General features: G+C 46.7%; 1 protein-coding gene across 1 annotated transcript in view; it reads right to left on the reverse strand.

Moving 5' to 3' along the window:
• Nucleotides 1-1,113: 1,113 nt before the first annotated feature.
• Nucleotides 1,114-13,501, reverse strand: part of foxo1a (forkhead box O1 a) — a 55,253-nt gene continuing 42,865 nt past the window's right edge. Inside the window, exons 2-4 of the mRNA XM_082180930.1 lie at nt 6,101-6,292; nt 4,778-5,988; nt 1,114-4,665 (exon numbers count right to left, since the gene is read on the reverse strand). Of these exons, the coding sequence (XP_082037056.1) occupies nt 4,662-4,665; nt 4,778-5,988; nt 6,101-6,292 (1,407 nt within the window). The 3' untranslated portion in view covers nt 1,114-4,661. The remainder of the gene's footprint in view (nt 4,666-4,777; nt 5,989-6,100; nt 6,293-13,501) is intronic.

Below are 13,501 nucleotides of genomic sequence, written 5' to 3' on the forward strand. Positions count from 1 at the left end.
GACACTGCATACATACACTGCATACATATGAATAATTATAACATACATGTTCAAGCATTCGGAATTATAGCCACGTTAATAACGTTTGTAAGAAACCAAACCGTTTGTAAATCCGTCAAGATTTCAGCGAGATAAGAGGATTTGTGTGCATGCTGATCACTCACCTTAATTCACAGCTTCACTGTGACAAGATGGCCGAACGGTGATGCCGGAAGTGACTGCGCCATAAGACATCTAGCCTTTATATATGATATCTATGGAAACCCGCGAGCAAAAAGCGAGAAAACAGCGAAGAAATCGGCAAAGCTGCATAATGCTGCTTTAAATGACAGCCCGTCTACTCCTTTTATCTTCAAATATGACAAAGCAGTGACCTTGAAATTAAGGAAATTGTAGGTTGTTCACTAATTTTGATCTCCACTGTATGTGTAACTCTTTAGAAACTATATGTAATCCAAGTCATACTGTATTTTTTGTTAATGGCCCTGAAAGACAATGATAGGTATCTGACCAGTATCATTGAACACTAATGTTTACAGTATATAAAAATGAAAAGATGTATATATACAAATAAAGTCCCCTACAACCGAAGCTAAAGTTCATTTAAATGTGATTGTCCCTCTTTTTTTTAAACTTAGAAAGTTTTGTGTTTGTAAGTTGTGTATGACTTTTCACATTAACAATGATAATTTTAAGGACTTTCCTAAACATCATAGGGAATATAAACACATGACTATAGTTCTATACTCATGTTATTAAAGACCAAGCTTATAATGCCGTTTGATTCAATGTTAAAGTACTCGACAAAACAAAACAAGACTCAAATGATTATAAGGTTCAACTGACCTTGTCTGACAGATGACAGTCTGACTACTGATTTAGAGGAACGTCTTTAAGCATGTGTGTAAGTCTGTCAAAACTGTTAAAGATGTGTTGATATCCCTGAGAATATAACATTTACATAATTTTTCATAATCGTAATATTTTGTTTCTTTCCAGGTTCTTCAAAGTGGTCACATACCTGTACTGTACTTTTTGGACAATGATTTTTAAGATTTCCCGCAAGCCCTCAAAGTTTCCAAAGTACCCTTGTGAATGAATAAAGAGAGACCGTCACATTGGATTCTTCTTTATATAACATAATTTATATACACATGGCTTTTTACAGCGGCAGCATGTTTCTTGTACAGAAATACAAGCACAACATCGGCATCAAGAGCAAAAAAACAGAGCTCTTGTAGCCTCACATTTCACAAACTGTTTGCTCTCTGCTGATGAACTTAAAGAATGAAGATATAATTTACATATGTCAGTATTGGCATGTCAGCTTAACAATATCATTTCTCTCTTATAGATTATTACTTTCTCAACTACATAAACAAATTGCACCTTTAGTTATATAATCTGTTGATTGTGAATCAAATCATTTCTGTACATAAGTTAAGAAATGTAACAGTTTGTTTCAAAATAGATAATCTTCACTTTTTTTCGTATCTCTAAGAGAACTCATTACATCTATAGACAAAGTGCAGTATTTTAATTTAAAGTTTTTTTTTTCATTAAAAATTGGTCCAAACTCCACAATCTGAAGAAAAACAGCTACATTTTCTTCCAAATTTCTTCAATTATTATTATTATTAGTTTTTTTTTTTTTTTTTGCCTTTTCATTAGTCCATGTTTTCTACAAACTGCTTCTAAATACAAGAATAACAGTGTCAGTGTACAAAAAGCTTTGCATGTAAATTATCTTCTACTCTCTAAATATACTTCATATTCTTCAGAACTATGAACTAACATCTGTGACATTAACATGACTCCACAGCTCTATCAAACATGAAATATCAAATATCTCGTCATCGATAAAAACATACTGGAGATGACAATAATCATAATAATCATTAAAGTACATGGATGTGCATAGGTGGGATCACCAGCTAAATTCACAAAGCAAATGCATGTTCATGATGATGCTGAGCACAGTGATATTAGTCAAAAAGCATCCAATCTTTTCCCTGTGCTGAGTGAGGCAGTGTGGGTCAGAGGTTGATAATAATAATATTTTTATGGTGTGAAGTAAACAGATGTCTGACTTTCGTCCAATGACTGAACCTCACGGTATCCCAACCAGGCGTGACAAGACACTTGTCTGTTCATACTGAAAGTGAAAATTATGGCACAGCCAATCATATTTTATGTTACATATAGAGTTATGTAAAGTGGAATTTTGGACCAATTAGATTTCACAATGGCTAGGGCTTCACAGTTACAAAGCCACATGAATAGAAACCAGAAACAAAAACTTGCAGATTGTTGCTGGTTAGAAAACAGTGTTAGCGTCTAATAACATTAAGCATTTAATATTTAAAGGTTGGCCACTGATATATCATAGTCTTCTCCAAAGCATTAAAATGTCTTCAGCGTAACGTAGTGTCGGCCCAGATCCGGCCCACATCTGGAACGTGTGGATTCCACATGTACCAGATGTGAGCCAGATCTGGGCCAACACTATGTTGCTGTCTGTGACTACTCAAGAAGTCATTTTCAATATTTTCAAGTCTTTAATGAATTATCTGAGATATTGGCCCCCGGCCTGCTTCAATTTTTACCAGTTTGAACATTTTTAAAGGTCTACCTGTAGTAGTGCAAGGCAGCAAAACTGTTGACATTTTCGGTAAAGGGAACGAGAAATGAAAAGGAAATGATAAACAAAGGTTGAAGCAGCACAGACTTGGAAAATCACCACAAACTTGTAGAACGTATACATCACAGTGCCTGCAATTTGAGAGAGATGTGAAATCAAACAGAAATATAATACAAGTGTAAATGATACACCATGACATGATACAATCACACCACTTCTCCTTCAGCCAAATAAATAATGTTAAGTCAAAAACTCTCTACACTTTCTTAAAGGCAGAAAACTGCAGCATTACTACAGCAACAGATTCAATATGGTGGCAAAGGCATAGGAGTCTGCTAGCGCTGTAGCTCTAAACTACTTTAACCACTGTAAAAGGCTTTGGTGGTGTCCAGGGCCCACTAAAAAATTCAGAGAAAGAGAAAATCCAACAGTTTTTTCCCCCTAAATTCTTCTTACCATGGGAATCTTTAGATTTAGCTCTTATATGGGTCATAACAAAGACAGGCCTGATCGTTTTTTAATACAGGAATGCACAGACGATTTTATTATTATCATTTTTAAATGCTAAAAATGTCTTTTGAGGACCACAAACCTCTGAAGAAACACACTATACACAGCTTAGAGGAGTAATTCATCCAAATATTTTAATTCTGGGATCATTTACTCGCCCTCCTGTCATTCCAAACATGTGTGACATTCTTTCTTCCATGACACACAAAGGATGAATTTGAATGAACCACTGGTGTCTGTCATTGAATGATAATGATGCCCGATTTGATAGACCTTTTTTTTTTACCTTTTGTGTTCCACAGAATAAATAAATGGGTTTGGAATGACACGAGTAAATAGGTTTTTCATCATTGGACGAACTATTCCTTTAAATAACAAAATTCTCAAACCAAATAATAAATCTGAAGCCAATAATAAACAGCAATACGAATAATTATGATAATACAAAAGAAGAAAAAAAAAAACCTAAATATTTCTACTTTATAAGTTTTTGAAATATATATTTCATGTATTTACAAGAAATGTGGAAAGATGTATACAATTCAGATGAGAAACATTCTTCCATGTAAGCCCACCAAAATGTAGAATACCAAATCCAGTTTCTCTCAGGTTTACAAAACAACATTAAATATGTTGCCCTGATTGTTGATATCATTGTGTAAACTCTGTACACAAAACTCTGTACACCAGTTTATAGTAACATACTCTTTAGAACTGTAGTACTGTACATCTGCTCTACGTCAAATATGCTGACGAGACAGAAATGAAAGTGTTATGATGTGCTGTATGCGACGTAGTTCAACTAGTCTGCAACAATTTCCCTAACGTTTTCAAGGTCTTGTTTCTGCAGGACCATTTCTAAATAAATCTATTTACAGTCATTTCTGCCTAACAACTGTTCCAGTTCTTCTTCCCAATAAGGCCAATCATGGAGTCTCAATGAAGCACAGCATGCATGTGTTACCCTCAGCAATAACTGCAGGGCAAGGTTTTAATCTGACAACACAATGAATAAAAGAAAGCTATTAACTTGGGTGACACTTTTCTGAGGTGTATCAAATGTACTTGAGGTGTGCTGCTGTGTGTTATACCTTATCACAGTTTGTCCTTAATGGAAAATGTGACTTTAAAACCATTCCTGTAAATTGGTGTGGACATTGGTAAGTGTGTGCTGCAGCAGATGTAAGGGCCTTAGGTTCTCATTGCCCTGATTTGAGCACAGATTCTCTACAGCAAGAAGAAGGCAGTAAAATAAAGCTTGTCAATTTGGCTATGGAGCACAGGCACCTGGTTTGGCACTTGGTTTGAATCCCAATGTCTGAGGAAAACGTCCTTGCAATTTAGCTCCGCACTGAGCCAATGTGCTTGGCAGTGTGAGGTTTCATCTCAGATGCCTCTGTTGAAGAAAGCGAAAGAATAACAGGGGCTACGTTCCCTGACGAGGGGTTGACGAGAGGTTTGGATGCATGTGGACAGCAGCTCAGTGTTGCTGTACTCCAGTTGAGAGTTTTTACCTGTGAAGAAACAAAAAATACGTAAAAATGTTGTACTATCCAAGAGGCCAAATCTTGGACATTCCTGTAAACATCTTATTGACCCCTAAGTTTAATAAAAGTAGTGCCCTACCCAGACACCCAGCTGTGAGTGGTGGTCTTTACACTGTGAGGCGGGAACCCTTGTTGGGTGGCCATGGGGTCGAAGTTGAAGTCCAGCGATTCTCCATCCATGAGTGTATCATGCAAGATGGACTCCACGTCACAATCGAAATGCTCCACAGGCATACCGTCCAGATCACTGGGCAGCTTCTCCAGGTGTTGCTGTTGCAGGTGGGGCATCATCCCTGGGCTCCGGCCATATCCGTTGGTGTTGATGCTGCAGTAAGGAATTCCACCTCCGAGATGACTGGAGCCTCCGTACTGCATATGCAATGCCGACTTGACGCTTCCCAGGCGTCCACTGGCACCGCCAATCGTGGCCATAGGGTGCAGCGATCGCCCATTCAATGCCACAGGTGTGGGTGGGGCTTGTCCGTGCATATTGTGCGGATGAGAGAGGGCATGGCTATGAGATGATCCAACTCCCATAAGTTCATTCCGCCTACTGCTGTAGGGGGGCAACATACATCCACCACTTCCAGCTGACTGGGAGACAACGGTATCCACCGAGGGGAGGAGCTCTCCAGACTCCCCATCAGACGTAAGAAGCTCCTTCAGCAGCCCTGCTGAGCAGTTAAACTGGCCCATAGTTCCTGGACCGGGACCAAAACTGGACTTGCTTTCTGACAGAGACTGCATCGGCATGGGGGACATGTTGCCCATTCCTGCCTGGCCGTAGAGACACTTACGATAGTCTTGTTGAGTCTGCTGGTTGACTGCAGCCAGACCTGGGGAACTGTAGGGGGAGTAACCAGGGCTGGCCTGCATGAGCGAAGAGGGTGAGGACTGGTTGGATCCTGACCCAGGGCCTCCTGTGGGCCCCACTGATGCGTTCTTAGGTGAGAGCAAGTTGAGGTTATCCAGAAGGTTTTCCATCACATTCTCAGGGCCACTGTGACCCAGAGAACCAGCCATTTCAGACAAGCTGGGGAGGGTGGAGGTCATTTTGGCCCCTGACCCAGGGCCTGGGTAGACCATGTGGACATCAGAGTCGCCAATTTCGTCGTCAATAAAGGGCGAGAGACGACCGCTCAGTGTGCTGGCATTGGAGCTGGTGCGGGGACGGAAAGCCGTCCAGGCGTCAAAGTCGTCGTTGCTGTGGGAGTTTGGACTGCCGGGCCACTTGCCGTACTGAGAGCCTGGGCTGTCTGCACCCCCCTCGGGCCCACCTTGAAGAGCCAGCTATAAATACAGAGAGGAACAGAAGCACTCATGAGAAAAATAACATATTTTCATGGATAGAGTGTACTGTTTATCAAAGAGATCACAACAAGGTTTGGTGTGCGGCTTTTACCTTTTTCTTTGCCGCTCGTCCTCTGCTCTTGGCAAACTTGCTGTTGTTGTCCATAGAGGCGGCCCGGCGTCGAGGCGACTTGCCGCTTTTACCGCCTTCGGGGTTGAGCATCCACCAAGAGCTCTTCCCTGTCCCCTCATTCTGCACACGGATAAACCTACTATGTAGGGACAGGTTGTGTCTGATTGAGTTCTGTGGAAGAGAAGCAGAGCAAGGAGAAAAAGCATGAGTGTTATGTTCGCAGTTTGCCTCGTTCCCGCAAATTCCCCTCTGACGGTAAATCAGCAGAGTGCAAATCCTCGCAGCATCTGTTTTCTATTAAACTCTCTTTTCTCTTCACCTCCGCTTTCGTCCACTCACCCTTTCCTTCACCTATATGTATCATTTTCTGTCATTCAAAGGAGACAGTTCTCTTACGAGAGGTTCTCTCGTATTGCGTAAGTTTAGCTTACGCTACGGGTAAAGTCATCTTTTCTCGAGATATGAAGCAAAAAAATTATCCTTAATTTTTATATCTTGTCAACGCAGTGCGGCAGCAAGCAGACCTAGAGCAGGCAATCTAGCGTGCTCATAGGCTGCTCTGCGGCAACTGCAGCAGCCTATCACTGAGCCCTTGGCGTGACGTCACGCCAAATGAGCGCGAGCAGCGCGCCTACGCGTCACGGCCCGAGGCGGGGCGTGGCAGAGGGTATAAATATGGGCTGAGAGGCTGCTTTCACTGATTTTTGTCTCTTCAGCGAAGCTCTAGGCATCGCTGATCTCTGAGGAAGCCGCCGTTGAAACCAGCGCCTTGCAAGCCGAGGATTCTGCCTGAGGAAGCCGGCCGCCTTCGCCGCCTTCAGCTATCCCTGCCTGCTTCGCTATCCGGCGAATATATCCTTTATTTGCTCTATGTGTGTGTGTTGTGTGCTCGCCCCGCGACACACTTTGCATCTAAAAGAGCGCGAGGCGTTGTTTCAAATGCCTCGCTCATCCTGTGGCTCGTGCAGAGCCACGCTCAGCGACGGAGACCGCCTTGTGATTGCGCTCTCTGCCTGGCCTTCTACCCGGGCGGCTGCGTTCAGCGAGCCGGGTATGACAGCTGAGCGCTCGCCGGAGCCCCTCCCGCGAGCCTCGCTCTCTCCTTCTCCCCCGCCCTTCACCGACGCGCAGCGGCCGGCCATTGCCCGCACTGCCGTCGCCTCAGGGGACGAAGCAGATGACGTCAGACCCCTCTGTCAAGCCGCGCAAACGGCGCCGCTCACAAGGGATGTCAGAAACGGACGGTCTCGGGCTATAGCTTCCTTTACGTTACAAGAAAGCTACCCCCCCGTCACTGGCTAAAGGAGAGTAGAGTGTTAGCGGACTAACCTCCATTCCTGACATATTTCTCAGTCCCCTCCTAAGCTTAGGCGACTGGAAATACATATATTGCAGTAACGAGCCTGTTTTTATGCACGCACGCCTGCAAACTAACGCTACGCAAAACATGACGACGCTCGCCCTTCCTGCGCTCTTCCCCTCTGTTCGAGCCGCGCAAACGCGCCGCTCACAAGGGATGTCAGAAGTAGGCGGTCACGGGCTGGCTTCCTTTACGTTATAAGAAAGCTACCCCGCGTCTCGGTCGTGCGCGTCACCTACCGGCCACCTCCATTTCTCAGTCCCCTCCTAAGCTACAGGCGACTAGAAATATATATGTTGCAGTAAACGAGCCTGTTTTCATACACGCACGTCTGCAAACTAACGATGTCACAGCACATGATGACATCTTCCCGCTCTCTCTCCCTTTGTCCGAGCCGCGCAACCGCGCCGTTCTCAAAGGATATCAGAGCGGACGTCACGAGCACCGGCGAAAAGAGGAAGTCCCACCCAGGTCGGACTAAACTCCGTTCCTGACATATTTCTCAGTCCCCTCTAAAGTTCAGGCGGCTGGAAATACTAATACTGCAGTAAACGAGCCTGTTTAATACACGCGCGCCTGCAAACAAACGCCGAAACGAAACACGACGCTCTGTGATATGCTCGCGCTAACTGAGAGCTTATGTGTGCCCCTGTGGCTCAGTGGCAGAACACTAGGCTTCCGTGCTGGAGACCCGAGTTCGAATCCGACTCTGGCGGCAGATAAATAAATTTTTTCTGCTGGCTTCTCCGAGCTCGCGGCAGCTTTCTTACATACAGAAAGTGAACCCGCATCTCGCACCCTCCCGCTCACAGGATGGTGCTTGAGTATTTATGAGCGTCTAAACATATGAGCCATCAAAGCATTCGCTCTATCAGTTTCCTATAACGCCAAGGGTGTTATAAGTGTAGAATATGTGCCCACTCCCACGTGCTCACTGCTACACACAAACACGGTCTCCCCGGTAACGCTCACAGAGCGCACTCTCATAGCGGGCATGCGCCGCTCGAGTGCTAAGCGTAGAGAATGTGCCCACAATTCTGTGCCCACACCTACCCACTGCCCGCTCTGTTACACAGTTACACCGGGTTGCAGATCCTCCAAAGCTCACAAACATTCCGGCTCTGGCCGAAGGTGTCATAAGTGTAGAAAATGTGCTCACCACTACACACAAACACTATCCCCATGGTAACACGCTCAGAGCGCACTCTCATAAAGCGGACACACGCTCGAGTACCAAGTGTAGTAAATGTGCCCACAACCCTGTGCTCACAACTACCCGCTGCTTGCTCTGCCACTCAGTTACCTCGGGTTACAAAGCTCCCAAACACTGGCCGTGTTATAAGTGTAAACTCTGCGCCCGCTCACGAGCACGCGCACCCACTTTCAGACATGACAACCCCCACGCCGCTCTCGCGCCAGGGGTGTTTAGCAGCAAAACTCGCTCCATCCGTAGCGATCGAGCCATCATATGCTGTACAGCCAGTCAGCACTGTTTTCCAGCCCCCGTGTTCGAGCACTGGCGGCGCGTCGCCGCCCCATCCTCTCTGATACAGGTTCCCCATCCCGCTCAGCGCGGCGATCTGAACCCAGAGACCATTCGACCCCTAGCTATGCGTGCAAAAGCATGGGAAGCTATTCAGGGCGCGTCAGAATGGGTGCTGAATACTATATAACACGGCTATTCGCTTCAATTCGCTCGTCGCCCCCCGCGCTTTCTAGCGCAGACGGAGACAAAAGTGACTTTAGAAGCAGCGCACCTGCTTCAAGCAGAAATAGCGAAGCTGCTGCGCAAAGGGGCTATAGAACAGGTTTATCCTTCTCTGAGCGAGTCGGGCTTTACAGCCGTTACTTCCTCGTACCCAAGAAGGACGGAGCACTGAGACCTATTTTAGATCTGAGACATTTGAACAAAGCTCTCATGAGACGGCCGTTCAAAATGATCACAACCAGACAAATCCTCGCGCAAATTCGCCCGGGAGACTGGTTCATCTCTCTCGATCTAAAGGACACATATTTTCAGATTCAGATAATACCCCGTCACAGGCCAGTCTTGAGATTCGCCTTCGACGGTCGGGTATATCAGTACACCGTCCTGCCGTTCGGTCTATCTTTAGCACCCCGTACATTGCGAAGTGCATGGACGCGGCTCTCTCTCCCCTGAGGAGACAAGGAATGCGGATACTGAATTATCTGGACGACTGGCTAGTCCTCGCGCAGTCAGAGGCAGAGCTTTTGTCTCACAGAACAGCGCTTCTCAGCCATCTGGAATGCTTGGGTCTCTCGGTCAACTGGACCAAGAGCTCATTACTGCCCCGCCAGTCGACTTCCTTTCTCGGAATAGAACTGGACTCGGTGGCTATGACGGCCAGATTGTCAGAGCAGCGCGCGCGCCGCATTCGACATCTCGCCGCGTCTTTCCAGACGGGCAGTCAGGTTCCGCTGAGGACATTCCAGCGAGTCCTGGGGCATATGGCCTCAGCTGCAGCAGTGCTCCAGCTGGGCTTACTGCGCATGCGCCCGCTTCAACGCTGGCTGAAAGCGCGAGTGCCTCACCGAGCCTGGACGGCCGGCCGCTTACGAGTCAGAGTGGATCATGGCTGTGTTTCAGCCCTGCAGCCCTGGCTAGCAGCCGAATGGTATCGCACGGGAGTGACGATGGGAGTTGTCTCGCACCGGAAAGTTGTCTCGACAGATGCGTCCAACCTAGGTTGGGGAGCGCTATTAGAGGGCAGACCGGTCTATGGCCCTTGGTCAGACCAGGAGAGTCACCTTCATATAAACTGTCTAGAGATGCTGGCGGTCGAGAAAGCGCTCAAGCACTTCCTCCCATACCTACAGGGCCACCATGTACTAGTCCGCACGGACAACATGTCAGTGGTAGCCTATGTGAACCGTCAGGGCGGTGTCAGATCCAAAACACTCTGCGCCCTGGCGGAACGCCTCCTTGTGTGGGCTCAGCACTCACTGCGCTCGCTGAGAGCCGCGCATGTGCCGGGTCTCCTGAACGAGGGTCCAGACAGACTGTCCAGGGACAATGTTCCCCTGGGGGAGTGGTCTTTGCATCCCCAAACAGTCCAGTCACTGTGGCGCCGTTTCGGCAGAGCGGAAGTCGACCTCTTGCGTCAAAAGACAACGCGCACTGCCCACGGTTCTTTTCCAAGAGCGAGGACGCGCTGGCCCAAACCTGGACCAGCGGCCCGCTTTACGCTTTTCCCCCTGTCTCTCTGCTGCCACAAGTCATCGGGAGAATCAGGGAAGCGCGCCACACGGTGCTCCTCATAGCCCCGTATTGGGAGAATCAAACGTGGTTCCCAGATCTAATACGGCTGGCGGACACACCCCCCTGGCCGATACCGGTGAGAAGAGACCTTCTCTCTCAAGCCCGCGGCTCGATCTGGCATCCTCATCCAGAGCGTTGTCTCTGCATGTATGGATAGTCAACGGATACCCGTTGACTTGCCAACAGGGGTTGTGAACACGATCACACAGTCTAGAGCTCCCTCTACGAGACGGCTCTACACATCTAAATGGTCTGTGTTTAATAAATGGTGCACCGCCCAAGGGCTGGATCCACAAACATGTGAGGTGTCGCGTGTGCTTTGTTTCCTCCAAGAGCTGTTGGACATGGGCAGGTCCCCCTCCACGCTCTAAGTATATGTTGCGGCCATATCAGCTTTTTCCGACTCGGCGCTGGGCCGCGCATTAGGGAGGAATGAGTTCATTATCCGCTTCCTTAGAGGAGCTAGGAGGATGAACCCCCCGCGACCCCCCTCGGTTCCTATTTGGGATCTTTCCCTGGTCTTAGAGGCCATGAAAGCGCATCCCTTTGAACCCATGGAAACTGTGGATATGAAATACCTCACGCTCAAAACCGTTTTTCTGATAGCCCTATCTTCAGTCAAACGTGTGGGTGACCTGCATGCGTTATCAGTTAACGCGGCATGTCTCGAGTTCGGACCTAATGACTCTAAAGTCATTCTCAAACCGAGACACGGTTATGTCCCCAAAGTGTTGGGCACACCCTTCAGAGCACAGGTCATTTCTCTCTCAGCTTTGCCGGCTACCGGCAGCGAAGTTGACAGTAATCTCCTTTGCCCTGTCAGAGCGCTGAGAAATTACATTACGCGCTCCGCCGCCATGAGGCGCTCGGAGCAGCTTTTCGTTTCGTTTGGTGGGCGCACCAAGGGTCTCGCCGCCTCGAAACACACTCTGTCCAGATGGATAGTGGACGCTATTGCAGCTGCTTATGCGTCTAAAGACCTGCAATGCCCTTTGGGCATCAGAGCCCACTCTACTAGAGGCATGGCCTCGTCATGGGCTTGGACTAGCGGAATTTCTATTCATGACATTTGTACGGCGGCGGGCTGGGCCTCCCCGTCTACATTTGTTAGATTTGACAATCTAGAAGTTCCCGCCCTGCAGGCTAAACTTTTATCAGTCTAAATCTCGCGTAGGCCGGCCCACTTCTGTGCGCGGGCTACTGCTGTTTGATTTAGCCCTCCTGGTTGAGCTGTACAATATAAGGGTTGGTTAGTCAGACCGGCCGCGCCGTTCTGTTCCCCCTACTATGTGCTTATGTACTTGCGCTAGCCATATCATTGGCCGCCTGGCTCACACTCTCGTGTTCCCCGGGCTTCCCTGGGACTCATTCAGTGGATGCCGGGCGCGCACGGCGTTGACAAGGGAGTTCCCGTAGCGTAAGCTAAACTTACGCAATACGAGAGAACCTCTCGTAAGAGAACGTACTCGGTTACCTAACGTAACCTCTGTTCTCTCTAGAGAGGGAACGAGTATTGCGTAACCCGCCGTGCTCGCGCCACGAGCTCACTCGCTTCTGCGACAAAAACCAGTGAAAGCAGCCTCTCAGCCCATATTTATACCCTCTGCCACGCCCCGCCTCGGGCCGTGACGCGTAGGCGCGCTGCTCGCGCTCATTTGGCGTGACGTCACGCCAAGGGCTCAGTGATAGGCTGCTGCAGTTGCCGCAGAGCAGCCTATGAGCACGCTAGATTGCCTGCTCTAGGTCTGCTTGCTGCCGCACTGCGTTGACAAGATATAAAAATTAAGGATAATTTTTTTGCTTCATATCTCGAGAAAAGATGACTTTACCCGTAGCGTAAGCTAAACTTACGCAATACTCGTTCCCTCTCTAGAGAGAACAGAGGTTACGTTAGGTAACCGAGTACGTTTTCCTTGAACATTGGCCATTCTTTTAAACATATTCTTGCAAATATTTACAAATTGCTCTCAGTGGTGCATTCAAATAGAACAGAGAATCCCTTCAATGTTTTGCTGTGAATCATAAAAACATCATTCTATTTTTAGTGAGAATTTTATAATCCTCAGGTTTAGACCACCAAGACTAATATTAATTATATATATCTGTCTTAAAAATGCCACACAATTTATCTAGTAGACATTATAAAATTTGTGTACAAGAGAAATAATCTGTTCCTCCAAAAGTTACAACTATGAGTAAACACTGGCATTTCAAAAAATTGCTTTGTTTGTTTCAGTGGCTTGACCTGTCAATTACCTGTTCACTGAACAACGGAAGATGGGAATTGTTTCAAAAACCCATTTCGAAACAGTCACTCACATGTAAGTTCCGAAAACATTTTAAGTTTCTTTACCTGTTCCTTTACAGGAGAGCAAAAATGGACTTAATTAGCAACAAATCACTTAAAATGCTTAATGACCAGCCAAAAGCAGCCATTTCAATGCCTGCTATTCTATTCAACTCTTGCCAAAAAATTGTTGTGGCACTAGGGCAAATTCAGTCTAGTATAATTATGAACTTTTCTATCATTCTGATGAGTTCACATACCGTAATGTCAGGCAAACATGGGTAAACATTCAGCCTGGCATAGACACATTACCTACGTTGTCATGGTGATCTCAATCATTAGAACCATTTTCCCTAGAGAGAGGTGGAAAATGGGGTATTTTTGAAATGCTGGCCTAATGCTTCCTATGTCTAATTTAGAGTTGTTAATGGATAGTTACAGGATGTGATGGCA

This window comes from Leuciscus leuciscus, assembly GCF_965113295.1.
Source record: "Leuciscus leuciscus genome assembly, chromosome: 9".
Taxonomy (NCBI): domain Eukaryota; kingdom Metazoa; phylum Chordata; class Actinopteri; order Cypriniformes; family Leuciscidae; genus Leuciscus; species Leuciscus leuciscus.